General features: G+C 49.9%; 1 protein-coding gene across 2 annotated transcripts in view; it reads right to left on the reverse strand.

Moving 5' to 3' along the window:
- Fbxw4 (F-box and WD repeat domain containing 4) overlaps positions 1–17,861 on the reverse strand; it is a 94,187-nt gene that overhangs the window by 3,449 nt on the left and 72,877 nt on the right. The window contains exons 6-8 of one of the 2 annotated variants that reach the window (XM_038317175.1): positions 12,967–13,032; positions 778–918; positions 153–239 (exon numbers count right to left, since the gene is read on the reverse strand). In XM_038317175.1, coding sequence (XP_038173103.1) covers positions 153–239; positions 778–918; positions 12,967–13,032 — 294 coding nt within the window. Of the gene's footprint in view, positions 1–152; positions 295–777; positions 919–12,966; positions 13,033–17,861 lie in introns of both variants that reach the window. The other variant, XM_038317166.1, reaches the window with a different exon arrangement.

The following is a 17,861-nucleotide window of genomic DNA, read 5'->3' on the forward strand; positions in this document are numbered from 1 at the left end:
TGGGAAGAGTGTCTCAATTGGGAAATGGGGTCCCAGACCCAGTGAAACAGGGACATGTACCATAGCTACAACCTTGGCCATGTCACCGGCCTCCGATGCAACCCACAGCGGGTCTTGACACAGCAGAGGCATGTGCAGGTTGGGACACTTACATGCAGGCAAGCCCTCTGGCGCCGGTCCCACAGCCGCACAACACCATAGTAGGAGGAACCTGTGGCCAGCAGGTAGTTGCCATCTGTCTGCAGGCAGTATAAGGTACTGTCATGGGGCTCCTCCCACTCCATGACACATTTCCTGTCCAGGAAGAGAGAGTGGTACAGGCAGGTGCCCTCCCTCCAGCCCAGCTTCCCCAGGGATGGAGACAGGTTAGGGAGGCCTACGGGGCTGGAGTAGTGTGAAGCCTGACTCACTGGCTTCTTTCATGAGCAACCCTAATGGAGAAGGGCTCCTCTGTAGAGGCCTCCTGGGAGCCTCCGTGTCCTCGTCCACGTCCTCCTGGCAGACCACCTGACGTAGGATCCGTGAGAGACGCACACAGACCTCATGAGGTCTGAGAGAGAATGCCAGGGAAGAGTTCCCTGCTGACTTGAGGCTCTGAAAAAGGTCTGTCCTTCTCTGTCTCCCAGGCCACACTCAGCAGAGCTGCCTAAGGGTAGGAACCTGAACTACTAAGACCTTGCTGACAGGCTCTCTGTGCCTGCCCTGGCCAACCCAGGACTAAAAAGTTCCTGCGTTGGTACAGGCCTTCTGTGTGTTCCATCCATCCAGCACACTCACCGGGCACTTGTGCGGAGGTCCCAGTAGCGAACATAGGTGTCATAACCGCAGGACAGCAGTGTAGAAGGGGACTCATACATGACATCCAACACCCCGGCCCCTGGGGGGAAATCACTGCCCAGATGTGTGATCAGCTGTCCACTGAGGGAGAAAAGAAGGGCATAAAGTGAAAGGCATCTGGCCTTGGGAACATATAGGTCTCCATCACCTGGGAGTGCTGAAGAGAAGGTGCCTAGCCACTGAACCTCCAAGTAGCAAACTGCCCAGCCCTCCCCCAGTATCCCAGCTCCTAGCTGAAGGCTCAGTAGGGCAAACACAGCAACCCTCCTCCATCACACCTGCATGCTGGCTGCCTGCTCCCTCTGGGACTATGAATGGGTCTTGCTGAAGGGGTCAGCCCCCCTCACAAGCACACACTTGGTTACTTTATACTCCTTGATCTGGCAGATCATGCAGTTCTGAGCTGCCTGAGTCCAGTGCCTTAATTCCTGACTGTAATCTGGGGCTCAAACCTTATTGGGGATAAAGACCACACAAAGGGAGAAAGGGGAGTCCTAGGAGATGTTAAAACAAGTAAACACCTTTGTGTCCAGCGGCAGAAATAGCTGAGAAAGCAGCTTAGTGTGCTGGTCCCTGGTGTTCTCGGTCTCTGGCCCCCAGCCCAGGGCTAGCACGCCTCTGTGATCACAGCCCCCAGCCTGCTGGGCTCCAGCCTGCTCCCCCACCCGTACCCCACCCGGTGGCCGAGACCAGATTACTGAGAAGAACAATTTCTTTGTGACTGTGTAATTCCCTCCGTGACCGCCGTGGGCAGACCTCTCACCCCATGCCAGACCCCTAGCAACCACGTAGGGGGGCCTCTTGGCCCTAGCAACTGCCCCTCAACATCAAGTGCACCAGCTAATCCTTATGGCCGGGAATGGTGGATGTATTGAGTTTCTGCAGAATGTGTGGAGGGAATAAGAGGCACCTTCTGGGCCCAGTGCCTCAGCTTCCTGTCCACGGCTCTCCTTCATGGTGTGACAGGAGGAGCAAGGCCATGCATACATCACAGGCATGTACAGGTAAGAGCCTGGGCATGGGGCAAGGGGGGGATTTCACTGACTCAAAAGAACAACTTTGGCCTGAGCAGTGTCCCACAAAGGGCTTGAAGCAGGCTGGGCTGCCAGCCATGTGTCTCAATGTAGACTTCAGCTCCAGTCCCCATCGTTCAGACTCTCGCTTAGCCTACTCCCCGAAAGGTAGCCATCTTAAAAAGCATTGAAGGAGGAGGCTGGGCTCTCTCTTTACCCGTTTAGCTGTCCACTGCGAGCACCATGAAGCCGGCCAAGGAACCCTACTGCTGTCCACTGAATGGGTGAGTCCTGAACTGGCACCTCTGTGTGAGCCACCTTCCCAAGGTTAGTCTTGATGTATGCAGTGGCCCAGGGTGGGAATCTGTCAGGGGCTCCTAGGGGACCGGGAGACATCTCCCCAGGTCTGTGACTGCTACAGACCACTCTTGCTCCTAGAGAGACCCCACCCTTCTAGAGCAGCCACCAACCATGACAGCCGGGGGAGGTGGGGGGGGGGGAGTCCCCTCTCAAAGGTAGACTTGGATTTGTGTACACCAGGTGGGAGCTGTTGTGCCCCTCAGTTCTCTCTTTCCTTTCCAGATTTTGGGGCCCTGCCCACTCCATTAGTGAGGCTGTAAGGAGTGATTGAGGAGCTCTCTCCCCTTTAATCTATGGAAGTAATTTCATGTTTGTTTGAAATAGAAGATGAAAGACTGGCTGTAGGGGTGGAGCCCAGGAGAGCCCCTCTGCCTGCCCACCCTGTCGCTGGGATTCTGAGAGAGTCAGAGCTGGGTACCCACTGCTGGCACTCAGAAGTGAGAGGGGGCACTTCCAGATTGAGCCACCAGTCTGGATCCTGTCCACTGCCCAAGCAGCCACCAAATACAGCACAGCCCAAGGGGCCTGGGGGAGACCCAAAGGCCCAGCCCTTCATCTGCCTGCCCCAGCCTGAGAAGTTTCTGCTTTACTTTCTCTGGGACTCAAGTGGCCACACACACTTTAAACCACCAATAAAAAGATAACGATTTCTTTGGCCTTGGAGCCTCGGAGCTCTGTTGTATAGCACCACAAGGCTAAGTTCAGAGCATCAGCGGACACACCAGGCCCTGGGAAATGGCCTGTCTCTCCTAATAGTAGCCCAGCGGTGCCACAGGAGCCCTGCTGGGGCTTTGATTTGGGAAAACAAACAGAAATGGCACCATGGGCCCTTCAGGTTCCCACCCCAGCCCCAATTGAAGTAGAAAACTGTAGCTTAACTGTTGTGATGGAGAGAGAGACTGGGCCAACAATAGCCCAGACCAGCTTCTGTCTCCTCACCCCTCCTGTGCTGCTTTTCTCGCTGCAAGTGTGTTCTTGTAAAAAACGATTAGATTGCAATTTGTATAAAGTGGTGACCCCAAATTCAGACATTTCACCCCTTTTCTCTGGAAAGAATGTTAAGAATGCTTCTCAGCCTCTCACTGTAGGGGGCAAAATGGGCTGGTGTGCTAGAGCCTTGGCTGTCCCACAGCCTGTGTGGGAACAGCGCTGACACTCAGAGCCCCGGGCCAAGACAGGAGCAAGAACCGGGCTTGTCACTATAGAGAGCCAGACAAAAAAAGTCCCTTTCCTTCCAACTCTTGTAGACAAAGCGTAGGCCTCCAGGAGCTGCTGAGGGCCACAGACCTCCACTCCCTAGCCATCTGAGCCTGACTCCAGCAATTCTCTCTCCACCCAGGGAAAGATAAAGACAGAGGGGGCAGCCTGCAGGGTGAGCCTGATGAATAAGACAGGCTAAGTCGGAGTGCTGAAGGAGGCCTCTAGTACCTGTGCAGGACCACATCCCTTCTCTCAAAAAAGAAAGGTCTCCTGAGCCTGGCTTACCATGCTGACCAGGAGGGAGAAAATTCAATAATGTACTGCCACCAGCCACTCTGGCCCAGTTGACACGGGCATTTCCCCTGCCCCTCCAGCGTCTAAGCACCATGCCCTACTTCACTTAGTCCAGTGCTTACACCTCCTCTGGCTCACACACTCACCACAGGCCTCTCGTATTCTGAGGCTTCCAGCCCGCAGTGCCGCATGCTGTGGCCCTCACACCTTTCCCAGCTACTTGTAACACTCTGATGTTTGATGTGGCCCTGGAGCACATGTATATTCCGCTTCCCTTGAAGTGCCAGCATGCCTCTCTGCCATGTGCTACCCTGGACAGTAACTGCGGTTTTGAAAGACTCAAGTATGACAAGCAGTTTATCCCTTCTGTCCAAGGGCAAATAGCCTGTAAGTTAAAGCAGGCCCAGGGGTCACTGGCCATTTTCCCTTTTCTCTCCCTCCTGTAACCATTATTCAAGGACCATCTACATGCAAAGGAATTGTGCTTTAGCAGAAACTACAGGGAGGTGTGAGCCGCACTATGAAGGAGACACTGTCCGGTGAGGGAGAGAAGTCTAAATTTATACTCGGCTAACAAGACAGAGAAAAAAGAACGTTCTAAAAGGGTAAACAGACATTATGGGGTGAGGGGATTGGGTAATTCTTTCGTTAATGATGGGACTGTGACAGGCAATGACAAAGGTAATGAGGCTGACCATCTGATTTGGCTAGAGGCTTGGCAGTGTGAGGGGACACATGGCAATGGCTGGTGCCCAGCCCTCAGAGACCTGTGGATGCAGAGAATGAGTCCTCTGATTGTGAATAAAGAAGCCAAAGCCACTGAGGAAATACCTTCATATCAGGAAGACAGGATACAGGCTGAGTGGCAACTCCAGCCCGGTGGTATCCTGATAGGAATAGAGATGGCTGTATAGGTCTCATGGTGGCCGAGTAGCTGTTACCTCTGTAGCAGCTCACATAGTTGAGTCCCTGTGTCTGGCAGGCACTACCTACCCTGAGTGTTTCACACATGCTAGCTTGTATGCTCCTTACAATAGGCCCGAGGTCTCTCCCTGCCTCCACCCCCAATTTTTTTTTTTTTGAGACAGGGTTTCTCTGTGTAGCCCTGGCTGTCCCAGAACTCACTAGACCAGGCTGGCCTCAAATTCAAGAGATCCGCCTGCCCTCTGCCTCCTGAATATTGAATATTGGAATTAAAGGCGTGCTATCAAGCCCAGCTTAATTTTGTGTTCTTTTAAGCCTCCAAGTCTGCCATTTTCTCCTGCAACAATGGAGCACTGTATGGTATCTGTCTTGGTCTCTCACTATCCTCTGAAGGTGAGTGGGCCCTGCCACTCATCAAGGGACCTCTGACTTACCCCTGTGGGAAGGGGAGGATCTAGCTGGTTGCAAGCCCAGCCCAGCCCCAGTAGATACAAGGTTCATCTTCAGGTCCTCTCTTGTACTTTGCGGGTCTCTGTACCTCAGGTGCCTAAGGGGCTGGTCCTCTAGTAAGAGAATCAAAGGAACATACCCCAAATTTAAAAATAAAAGGGGGGGGGTCTTTCCCAAACATGTCCTGGAAAGGTTGTGCTTACGGAAGTCAAGGAACAATTTAGAGGAGTCACTTATCTCCTGGGTCTAAACTCAAGTTGTCAGGCTCAGTGACAAGAACCTTTGCCACTGAGCCACCTGCCCCAGATTTCAAACCCAACAGTGGAGATGTGAGGACGGTGCTGAAACTCACTGTCCCTGCTATGTCAGAGGAGGGGGCACGCAGTGTCTGTCACATGTATATGTGTGAGCATGCATCCCCTCCAGCACCCACCAGAGCACACGTGTTCAGACACAATGGCTCAAAGGCCAGGCAGCCAGGCAGCCCACTTTGTACTGCTAACAAGGCGACGTAATTACAGGAAAGGGCAGCCGGGCAGATAAAAGGATACAAAATTTCAACATCTGTTGCCATAAAGGGATAAGGAGAAGTGAAACGCAAAGTATCAGTTTGGTGTCAGCAGGCAGAGAGCCAATTTCAAAGAGTTCAGGGGGACAGAGGGGACAAGAAAGCAAAAGCAAAGGGGGAAAAAGAATAAGAAATTACAGGGTTCCTTAAAGAAGTAAAGAAAAAAGAGAATGAAAAGGCTGTCAGTAATACTTTCAAAGGAGAAGGCAGGTACTTTCAGGAGGGGCAGTCCCGTAATCACCCTGACTGAAGGCCAGGCCCCTGCGCGGGGCGGAACAGAGGAAGGCCAGAGGAGACAAAGCCACATCTGGGTGGAATGAGGCACGAATGGTGTCCTCAGCACACCAGCCTGTGATGACCACAGCTCCCATCTCCATCTATGAGCCCCTGCCATTTGGGTGTTAGCAAATGCCCTATATTCAGACCCTGTGCTTAGCGCAAGACCAAGTTCCATTCCCAACATGCCTGGGGCCGACCAGGTAGCTCAGTACCGGGCGGAAGAGGCCATGGTGACAGATCAGGGAGAGCTTTGTGAGGGGACACTACTAGTGCTAACCTAGGTTTCCTCAGGGCATGGGATCACCCTGAGCAAAGCCTACGTATGTGGGAAACCCATTCTGCTCTTTCCCTGGCTAAGAGACTCAGCAGCTTCAAGATAGAAATAAAAGCATAACAGAACAGGGATGACCCTGCCCTTGGGGACAGAGAGAGAGAGATCTGTGTGTGTGGATGCACACCTGCAAGGTGGCAGTAGCAGAGGGCTCAGCGCCTCGGGAACAGTGAAGTCACCAAAAGTCCTCTACCTGCTTCCCTACTTCACAGTCCCCAGCATGGCTCAGGGCCAATAGCTGGACCCCATGACACCTTAGGTCTGGAGTCAGGCTTCTCCACCCTGTAGCTTATATCTGTCCCCAGTTCCCAGAGTTTCTGCTCTTAGTGACCAAAGCTAGATCCAGCTCAAATGCCCCTTGGTAGAAAATGCAAACCCTGTAACAGCAGCAGGCTAATGGTGGTGGAAGACGACGGAGGACCGCCCAGACCTACTAGGCCTCCAGTAGCTGGGAGGTGTGTGCCACACAGTCAACACCTGGCACACCCCCCATGACTAGTCAAGTGTCTTGTTGACATGTACAGAGAAGACATAAGGTACACTTGGATTCCTCTAAGCTTCGAGCTAAGGACTAGGAGGGCTTTGGTATAGTTCCTCGAAACCTTGGTATAGTTCCTTGAAACCTGACAGAGACTCCTTCAGTAGTTGGCTGTCACTGGGAGTTGTTGGCACTTGAGGGTTGAACACTGGGCCTGAAGATCATCGGCTGTCAGAAACTGGGTCCTATGCACCTTGGGGCTGAGTGAGGGGTCCAAGCTTCCTCACTGGCAATCCCCTCTCCTTGGGCTTAACTTACAGTGCTGTTCCAACAGAGGAAAAGGTCAAAAGGGAGATAGGACAGGCAAGCTCTAGCCAGTCCTTCCTCACCCCTTCCCTGCTTGGCCCCTGGGTATCCTGAAAGGGGTCTCTGGGCAGTCCAAGTCAGTACGGGATGCTTGGGGTGGGTACCTGAGAGATGGACGTGGCAACAGTTCTAAAGATGGCAGGCCCTGTGCCCGGTGGGAAGCTGCACCTCCTGGGTATCCCAGCCCCCACCATCACCTGAGGGTAGCCCAGATGCTGAGAGCCACCCACCCCCCGAATCAGCACACACATAAAAGAAAATTCACGCCATGCTCAGGTTTCGGCAGTGACAGGTTAAAAGCAGCCAGCCAGCACTGCATTCCGCCAAGCCAGCATCCTGCCGGCAATACCACTCCACCTTTCAGATTGCCTGTCAGTCAGGCTTTGGTGTTATTGAAAGATCAAACTTGGTCCTGCCTGTTCATTACCTTAATCCTGTTTTCTACATGGCTTTATTATCTGCTTGGGCTTCTTTAGGAAAGACAGCTCCAACGTTGTCCTGGCCATCTATTTCCTCCCACCAGGGAACCTCCTCTCCAACTTGTGTCCTGGATACAGGGCAAATGTTTGCACAAGGTCTGGTTCTTCCCATGGGTGATGAGGACAGTCTGGGGCTAGAGAGGAGGCAATGCCATATGATACCTAGGGTGGCCCTGTCACATGCAGAGCCCAGAAGCTAGCCAAAGAACACAGTGACAATAACTCATTCGATTCCAGAGTAACCCAGGGCCTTAGTTGTCTTGTGCCCATTCTTATTTGGGTTCATTTTGAGTTCAGTAAAGTGTCAGTGTTTGGGGTTGATGAGGTCTAGGGATTTCATAGAATGATATTCACAGAGCCAGTCCTTTAGAACTCCATCCTGATCCTAAGTCCCCTCCAAGGCAACAGGAGGCAGCTCAGAGATCGTCCAACCTTGTTTGTTTGTTTGTTTGTTTTGTTGAAGCGGGGACTCTCTGTAGCCCTGGCTGTTCTGGAACTCCCAATGTAAACCAGGCTGGCTTCAAACTCACAGAGATCCACCTGCCTCAACCTCCCAGATGGTGGGATTAAAGGCGTGCAGCACCACACCCACAGGTCATCTGAGACTCTGCTAAGCCCTGCTGGTGCACCCAGACCCCCTCCCTAAGCGGGGCCCAGGCAGAGGGGATGGTACCTGAGCCCCAACCGCATGACTAACAAGCTGACACTGCTGACACAATGCTCATCCGTGGACCACAGTCGCACTGGCAAGACCCTGCTCTGTGCTGTGGCCAGCAGCTTCCTCTCCTGTTACTGGTGGCGGCCACAAGTTTCCTGGGACTTGAGAGGTCAGGTCTCCATGAACTGTTCAGTGCTGTGGGAGACGGCAAAGGATGCAGGTGTTGGCAGTGGAGCCTTTCTTCCTAGTTATCTAATCATAACTATTCCTGGGAGCTGGGAACAGTGGATTCTCATTTTCAGTCCCCAATGTGCAAAGGCCTCAGATGAAGCTGGAAAGTGGAAATGTAGTTCTTGAGTGGGAGCCTCGGGCCACACAACCAGGGCTCCCTCAGCTCCCTCTGCTCCCAGCACATAGCCCCACGAGAGAGGGTTCTTCTGCCTCAGCCTTAATCTCAAGGGGGAAGGACTGGTGTCCGATCTACAGAATAAATTCATGAGAACAAATTCAACAATGTGCCAGATGCCAACAGCCTCAGGACACAAAACCACAGGAGCCCTAGAAGTTTTAGTTTAGCTGGCAACTAGTGATGTGACCACCAAATGAATTGACAAAAGTAAATAATTTTTATGTGCACTGGTGTTTTGCCTGCATGTTATGTCTGTGCACCACATGAATAGCTGGTGTCCTCAGAGGCCAGAAGAGGTTGTCAGATACCCCAGGAACTGACGTAACAGATGGCTGGGAGCCACCATGTGGTTTCTGGAAATCGAACCTGAGTCCTTTGGAAAAAGTCAGCCAGTGCTCTTAACTACTCAGCCATCTCTCCAGCCCCACAAAAGTAGATCTAAAGTGAGGAAGCTGAGACCCATCTCACATGAGACCACGCTTGGACTGGTTCAGAGAATTGAAGGTAACAACGGTCCTGAAGCCAGCATGAGCCCAGCTCCAAAGACCACTGGCCCACTGCTTACATTCTTTCCTGTTAACCAAACCCCAGGTCTGCAGCACCTGCCTTTTACTCTCTGCCAGCACCAGTATCTGTAGGAGAGGCTGGCTCTTCTCTCAGGCCAAAGAGGCAAAGCTTACTGGTACCTCCCTTGTCCTTCACCAGGGTGTGTTTAGGGTGAGACTTTGGACATAGTTTTGACAATTGGATGTACGGAGAAATTTCTGTGGTACTGGGAAGATGGCCCCGGAAAGTCTTCCTTCTGCTTCTGAACGCTCCCTTAGGAGTTGGTGGCACTGTTCTAAACAAGCCTGAATGCAGGAACACAGCCACCATGACTGGGATGGCAAAGGGAAAGCTGAGTGAATGTGGTCCTCATGGTGTGGGGCCATTAAACCCACACCCAACTTCTGGGCTCTTTGTCATCTCCAATCATAATTCCATTCTTTGGTGTGTTGCTTTTTTTTGTTGTTGTTTTTTGAGTCAGTGTTTCTCTGTACCTTTGGAGCCTGTCATTAAACTCACTCTTAGACCAGGCTGGCCTCGAACTCACAGAGATCTGCTTGCCTCTGCCTCCCGAGTGCTGGGATTAAAGGCATGTGCCACCACTGCCTGGCCATAATTCCATTACTAATTGATCTGTTTGAATTTGATTTTCACTACTTAGAGCCCAAAGCTACCGTTAATAGATGAACTCTGTTTATGAAGAACAACTAAGGGTCTGAAATCGTGGGCCTGGGAAGAAGAAGGCCCTGGAGGGGCAGGAACAGGTCACAGACACCCAGAGGCCTGCTCTCCAGGAGAGAGGGATTCGGCTTTCTTCTTGTCTAAGCTCATAGATCCAGGAAGCAAATCTCAGAGTGGGAATTCCAGCTCTCAAAGCTGACTAGAAAGGCAGTGTAGTCTGGGGAGATGCTGAGTACCCACCCTGTTCTCAGATGGTCATCAGTCTTGTGCTGAGAAATCACCTAAGGAGCCCATCTGTGGGCACACACTTCAGAACGACCACCTGTGGCTTCTCCCTTCTTCCCTCAGGAGGAGGAGAGGAGAGGGGCAGAGCTAGAGCAACAGCTGAAAGACAGGAACGCAGCAGCCTCCCTCTTGGGATACAGGCCAGCTGAAGAGTTTCAGGTGTCACAGTTGATTACAGGAAAAATCAGTAATTTTGACTGGATCAAAATTTAAAGTTTGAAGGCTAAGGAAATGCTCAATAATTAAGAACACTAGCTGTTCTTCCAAAGAATCCAGATTCTGCACCCACATGGCAGCTCACAACCATCTGTAACCCAGTTCCAGGGGATCCAACACCCACTTCTGGCCTCTGCAAGCAACAAGCACATACATGGTGCCCAGACAAATACATGTAGATAAAACACATACACATAGATAGTAAAAAATTTGTTCTGCAGAAGACATTAAATTAAAAGGACAAAAAGACAAGGTCCAGATTAGGAGAAGAGAGTTGTAAATTTGACAAAGGACTAATGTCTAGACTATAGAAAGCTCAAAACTCGATAGTAGAAAAGCAAGTGATGGACCATGGACATGAGCTAGCATTTCGTAAACAGGACAGACAGATGGCAGAAGAGCATATGAACACATGTCCAACGTCAGAGAAACCCAAGTCAAAATCATAGTATCACACTTATTAGAACAGCAAATAAAAACAGTGGCACTAGGAAAACACTGGTCAAGATGTAAAGAAAACCAGATACCTTGTATCCTGGTGGAAATGTGGAATGATAAAGATGTGCTGAGAAAAGTTGGGTAAGTAAGAAACTAAACATGCGCTTACTAAACCAGTCTAAAATAAAAGGCCGCACACCTGTAACCCCAGCACCTGAGAGGCAGAGCAGGTAGATCTCTATGAGTTCAAGGCCAGCCTGGTCTAGAGTTCCAGGACAGGCTCCAAAGCTACACAGAGAAATCCTGTCTCAAAAAAAAAAAAAAAAAAAAAATCTAAGCAATTGACTTTCTTGGCATTCCCCAGAAAAATGAAAATGCACACCACATGAAACTATGCACAGATGGTCCTAGATAGCAGCTTTATTTGCGGTCGTCCAACTGTGAAAACAACTCGCAAGTCCCTGAATGGGTGCATGTTCTTCAACAAGGAGAGAGACTTGGGTGTGTCTGCATGTGGACTATATACTCAGTGGTCCAAAGGAATGACACTGCTATGTACATGACTGTAGGACATGTAGGATATGCTGAGTTTTCTAAGAAAAAAAATCTTTGTCATTTTACTTGTTTTTTTTTGTTTTGTTTTTTTTTTTTTTTTTTGAGACAGTCTCACTGTGTAGCCTTGGCAGGCTTGGAATTTACTATGTAGATCACGCTGGCCTTGCACTCACAAAGATCTGCCTGCCTCTGCCTCTCTAGTGCTGGGACTAAAGGTATGTGCCACCATGCCCGACATTAAAAAGCTATTCTTTAAAGGTAACACACTAGGGCCTGGAGAAATGGGTTAGTGGTTAAGAGCACTGGCTGCTCTTCCGGAGGACACTGGTTCAATTCCCAGCTCCCACATGGCAGCTTACAACATCTATAACTCTAGTTCCCAGGGATCTGCTGCCCTCTTCTGGATTTTGCAGGTACTGCATGCACATGCTGCACAGACATACACACAGGCAAAACACCCATACACATAAATAATTTTTTCCCAAAAAGCTAACATACTATTCCATTAATATCATATCTTCAAAATAGCAAAATTAGAGGCAAAGAGCATCTAAGTGGTTGTGGGGAGTTAGAGAGGGATGGCAGGTACCATTAGGAAGGGTGTATGAGGAAGAATCTTTATCTTTTGGGGGTAGGGTTTCAAGACAGGGTTTCTCTGTATAACAGTCCTCGCTGTCCTAGAACTTGTGTGACAGACCTGGGTGGCCTCAAACTCACAGAGATTGGCCTGCCTCTACCTCCCAAGTGCTGGGATTAAGGGTGTGCTCCACAGCCTGGCAGAGTCTGTATCTTGGCTGTGGTAATAAGTGCTCTGGGCAGAAGAACAGCTAATGGACGCACCAGTGTGGGTCTCCTGCTTTTGACATGCTCTGTTACTTAAGATGTCACACAAGCACCCCTCTAGTCTGTTTGTGACTTCCTATGAATATAGAATATTATTTCAAAATACAAGTTTTTGGTTAAAAAAATAGCAAAACCAAGCCAGCAGTGGTAGCATACACCTTTAATCCCAGCATTCAGAAGGCAGGTGGATCAGCTCAGTGAGCTTGAGGCCAGCCTGGTCTACAGAGCAAGTTCCAAAACAGCCAAGGCTGTTACACAGTGAAACCCTGTCTCGGGGGGCGGGGTACCAAAAAAACTATAAACAGAATGCAGACAATCAATGAGAATGTATTAAGCTTGCCAACTGGAGAACTGTAAAGAAAACCTGCTTGTGTTTTAATTGTTCTATACAACTCTTTTTATAGATTCTGTAGGCCACCTTTGAAATTTTTTATATCATAAAAATCCCCATCTGAGGATAGATTACATAGCCAGGCACTCTTCAGAAGGTATATTAAATCCAAGTAGTTACTATCAATTCTACATAAAATTACCCACCTGGTACAGGTGATCTCCTCAAGCTAACCTCAAATAACTCCCAAGAAAGGCACTGCAGCTGCCGTGGGTGGCTAGGTGTGGTTCCTGCCCCACCTCCTCCAATGTGGTACCACAGGGCTAAATGGGGCAGGGGCTGGTTAGCAGCTAGCTCTTGTTTTGTCTCCCAGCTGCCCTACCCCTGCCCCCACTGAATGCTCTGTGGGTTTAGGAATCTCTTACCTGTTGAGGTCCCAGATCCTCAGAGGTGAGAAGTGCCCACAACAAGCTGTTCCTGTCACAAAAGAGCTGCCGAACAAAAGGAGAGAGAGTTAGAGCTGGCTTGTCAGAACCTGTGGCGGAAATGGCTACACATTAGAAATGCAGGGCTCTTTCCCCAGGGATCATGGGGTTAAGCCAGAAAAAGAAACATTGAGAGAATGAGGAAGTAGCACAGCACAGAAGCCTGGGAAAGATAACTTGGTGGGTAGTGGAGAGGGGTGCAACCTCCCAAGGCTAACTAGAGGACCTACAGGTTCAACCACAGATAAGCTTGCTGTTTGGACTGGGACCACGTGTGCTCTGACCACAGTAGCAGCAGACCTCTGGAAGTGGAGTTCTGAGCCCAAGGCAGTGAGCTTCTTAAAGATACAGCTGTCTGAGACTTGAGAGCGCAAGGCCATAAGTTCTCCTGGGAACATCCTACTGGGACTGACAAGTGACACCGCAATCAGCTGGAAACATTCCACAAGGATTTAAGAGTTGGGAAACCAGTTGGGCAGTGGTGGCACAAGCCTTTAATTCTAGTACTCAGGAGGCAGAGGCAGGTGGATCTCTGTGAATTCAAGGCCAGCCTGATCTACAGAGCTAGGTTCAGGACAGCCAGGACTACACAGAGAAACCCTGTCTGGGGTGGGGGGTGGGGGAATGAAGGAAGAAAAAAAGAGAGAAAAGAAAAGAAACCTCATGTCAATCAGTAAGGCTAAAAACACTGGGGCAGGGATGGGCCAAGTCCCTACATGTCCTGCACAGGGGAAGGAAGCCTGCATACACTAATATGTTAACCATGTAGGCAAGCAGCCCACTGGCCTACACGGCCCAGCACCTGTACTTTCTGAACCCAATGTGTCAGGAGGAGGTAGAGTGCTACAGAGAAGGTTCTGAAAGAGGCAGTGGTTTGGACAGTGCAGCAAGCAAGGAGCTAGCTGCCAGCTGCTGCTGAGGTTAATGCCTGGGTACTGACCAAGTAGCTGGTTTACTATCGAAACTATGGACTAGTGCCCACCTGTCATCTCCAAACTGGAACGAGGCCAGACAAGAAATACTGGGGCTCTCGAGGCTCAGGCTTCCAAGGCTTCCTCCAGGAATATGATAGCATCCCAACTTCCTCTTAATCTACAGTACAGCCAGCAGTCATTCTACCATAAAGTGGCCGTACCAGGCAGCCTCTCCTGCCATGCCTCATTCCTAGCCTGGGCAGCTGCCACTGGACAGCAAGAAACTAAACTACAGAGTCAGGAGGCTTCACCCTCGCCTTGCTCCTCCTGCATGTTCTCTCTAGGGTAACCCATTAATAACTGGTAAAGCCAATTACCTTGGCCTGAAAACACAATAGCTACTTGGAAATCATTGGAGCAGGCAATTGGGCTCTCCAGATGTTTGAGGAGTTGGGGCCAGGTGAAGGGCGCCAGCACAGACACAGACATCTCTTTAGGAAGTCTCTCTCTAGACCTCTTGGCCACAGGCCTAAATTAGCCTCAAGGTAAATCAATAGAGAGAGGTTGGGGAGGAGCATGGAGTTAATACCTGCCACTCTTGCAGCTTGACCTCCCAGTAGGTGGGGTAGGGGCAGGGGTAAGAGAGGGGTTATGTAGACCCTTCCCAAGGGACTCCTGTCCTCTGCTTGGGCTATTCACTCCTGGTCCTGACCATCTGCCACCAAGAAGAGGCCCCCTCACCTCTTTAGTTGTCTATAAGACACCTACCTATAAGTGTTTCTCTCCAAAAGCTGTCCTTGCCCTTTTGCCCAGGTGCTGTGAAGCTAGAATGTCCTTCTGGCCCTTAGGAGGGCCTAAGAGTTTAATAACAGAAACGCTGAGCTACAAACTGCAGACAGCTTGAGCAGCTGGGGAACGTGCCCAGTCCGGGACTGCCTGGGTGTCAAGGAGTCAAGCTAGCTGTAGATGTAGCCCCACACTCCTGGAACTCCTCCCCACTGCTGTGGCCGTGCTTTCTGTCTGCCCTCTCCCCAATGCCAATGGTCCTTAGGAAAAATGTGGCAAAAGCAGGAGACTAGCCACATTTGAAGGCAGATGCTAGTAACAGATGAACCCGGCCAGTCCCAGACAGGGCTGCCAATACTCAGCACCTGCCCCAAACCATCTAGATAGAATGCTTTGAAAGAGGGATGCGGTGGGGGTTATGCCTTATTGGCAGCTCAACCCCCACTTCTCTAAGCGCCACAGTCCTTGCTCCCGAATGTAAAGCCTGTCCTGATCTCTGGCCTGCTTGGGGTCAGTATGATGTCTATGCCGGATTTGCTGTATAGTTTTCACTATGCTGGGTCCTATGCCAAGCCTGTTAGAATTCTCATCAATGAAATCAAGCACAAGCATCCCTTCCACGGCTCCTCCTAAGAGACTGCCCACAGGGACTCTCAGGGCTTAGCCCAAAGGACACTCAATACAGATCCATAAAACTGACCAGAAAGGGACCTCCCAGAGTTCAAGGCCAACAGGGTTAGAGAAGCCAATTATACAGCCAGTGAAACTGGTCCTTCTTCTTCTTAAAGGAATATTCTCCAAATCATCAAAGATTCAAACCTGAACAGCAACATACGACAACATCTACTGATGGGGGAGTAAGAAGTCCCTCAGACTCCATAAGCTAATACCTTTTCTTTTTAACAACAAAGCCCTTGCCAGGAGCTAGCCTAAAATTTCTCAGCCCTTGTTCATACCCTCAACCTGCCACTGATCCTACCTCGGGCAAGTCTGGTATCACATAGGCCATAAAGTCCAAAATGGACACAGAAGCCATCTAATCAAGAAAGTTAGGGGTCCTGCATGCAAGATGAAGAACAGAAGGTTGAGAAAATTCAGGAAAATGGAGGGTAAGAAGGGACATTAACCCTGGAGCTGGAGTTCCATGCAGTTGTAAACTGTCCTATGGGGAGGCTGAGAACCAAACCCTGGTCCTCTGCAAAAGCAGCAAGTGCTTACTCACTGAGCCACTTTTCCAGCCCCTTATTTATGTATGCTTTGATTTTGAGAGCCCTGGCTGACTGGGAACTCACTATGAAGCTCAGGGTAGCATCAAACTTGTTAGGCCTCCTGTTTCTGACTATTAAATGCTGGGATTACAGGAATATACCACCTGCTGGCTATTGTGCATTTATTAAAGAAGGGACTTGAACATGTAAAGATTTTGGTACTGATTAGGGGACAAGTACTAGATGCAATCCCTCACAGACACAATGGAATGACTGTTATTCACTTACTATTTGTTTAGAGATAGGGTCTTCATATGTGGCCCAGACTAGCCTTGAACTTAGTTCTTTCCCTCCAGCCTCCCAAGCACACGATTACAAGCATACATTACCATACCATTGTAATCTACTGAGTCCCTACTATGTGTAAGGTGCTGAGCAAGTATTTTACTAGCATTTCCCACCAACTAGAAAGCTCAGGGAGGTAATAAAACCTGCCTCTTACTCATCTGAGCAGCAGATAGTAGGATTAGAATTGGCCCTCTTAATTCTAGAATCCATTCTATCACCCTTCACCCACAATGTATATGAGCTATGTTTCAAGTTAATTTTGATTGGTTCCCAGAATGTAGTACAGTGTCTGCCTGAAGTCCCCAAAGTTCCTGAATGATTGAGTGAATGAATCAACAAGTTGAACGTGGTTCTACCTGGAGAAGAAGAAAAGCCTGGCCCCGAGACAGGCAGCAGAAGTGGTTTGCTCAGCAGCTGTGGCCCGTGGATGGCCAGAGCCACCCAGCTGGCCTAGGCCTCAGCAGCCTGAGCCCAGCTGACACACTTTGGCAAGGGAGGCCACCAGAGCTGTCACATCATTCACCAACATGCCCATCAAGTGTATTCAGTTCTCTTCAACCCGCATTGGCATTTTAATTACTGTTGGGTAAACTAATTTGTACAAATGAAGGCCAGGCTGCCTAATAGAATATGCGAGCTCTCTGACCTCTGACAGGCACTGACACAAGATACAAAGGAAGCCGAGGAAGGCTTTTTATCTGAGCCTTATTACTCTCTATTACTCCAATTAGTCAGGCTCCAGTGCTCCTAATTGGAGGAAAAATTGCAATTAAATCAATTTTTGATGGGCTGCAAGTGGGTTCCTGAACCGCCCTGCTTGTGAAGCACTGATATTATAGCAGCAAAGGTCACAGGCCTCGTCGGCACCTGGGCCCCACCCTATTTCCCTTGGCCCCCTCCTTAAATACTTCAAGGAAACCCCTGCCCTTCCACTGGCTTGGGCAGTGAGATGGGAAGGAGAGAGTCATTAGAACATGTCAGCTCTCATTGCTCTGTTGCCATCTGCTGACCTCCACACCGACATCATTACAGCATGCAAATCCCACAGCTTGAATACAGTGCGAAGGTCACACACACTCAGCTAAGGGAAGCAGGAACAGGAGCTGCAGTGACAGCATTGCATGGACAGGACCAGTGAAGTGGTCACAGGAGGTCAACAGAAGTCAAAAAGGGGAAAGATGGAGGCAGGCTCTAGGTGAAGTGAGGTGCCTGGAATGCAGTCAACAGAGTACCCCGGGCAACAAAGAGAAAAAGAAACAGGTGTATCTGGGAAAGGCAGAGAGAGAAATTCTCTCTCTGGTACACATGTCCACCCCGCAACTAGGGAAACATCCGCTGCCTGACGTATGTCGTGTCCACATGGGGGAGCACACTGCCAGCCTCCTGTCCAGAGGAGCACCTCTAGGAGGAAGCAGAGCGCAGTGCTCAAGAAGTAAACACAACTTTGTTCATCAAACTAAAGAAAACAGAATGAACAGGCCTGTCTGAAGTTTCAGTAAAGTTTTAGGCAAATAAATATAAGTTTTGTTTCTTACAGAAACTAGAATAATTACCTCAAAAAGAGGGTGGAGACAGAAGT

This window comes from Arvicola amphibius, chromosome 1 (genome assembly GCF_903992535.2).
Source record: "Arvicola amphibius chromosome 1, mArvAmp1.2, whole genome shotgun sequence".
NCBI lineage: Eukaryota > Metazoa > Chordata > Mammalia > Rodentia > Cricetidae > Arvicola > Arvicola amphibius.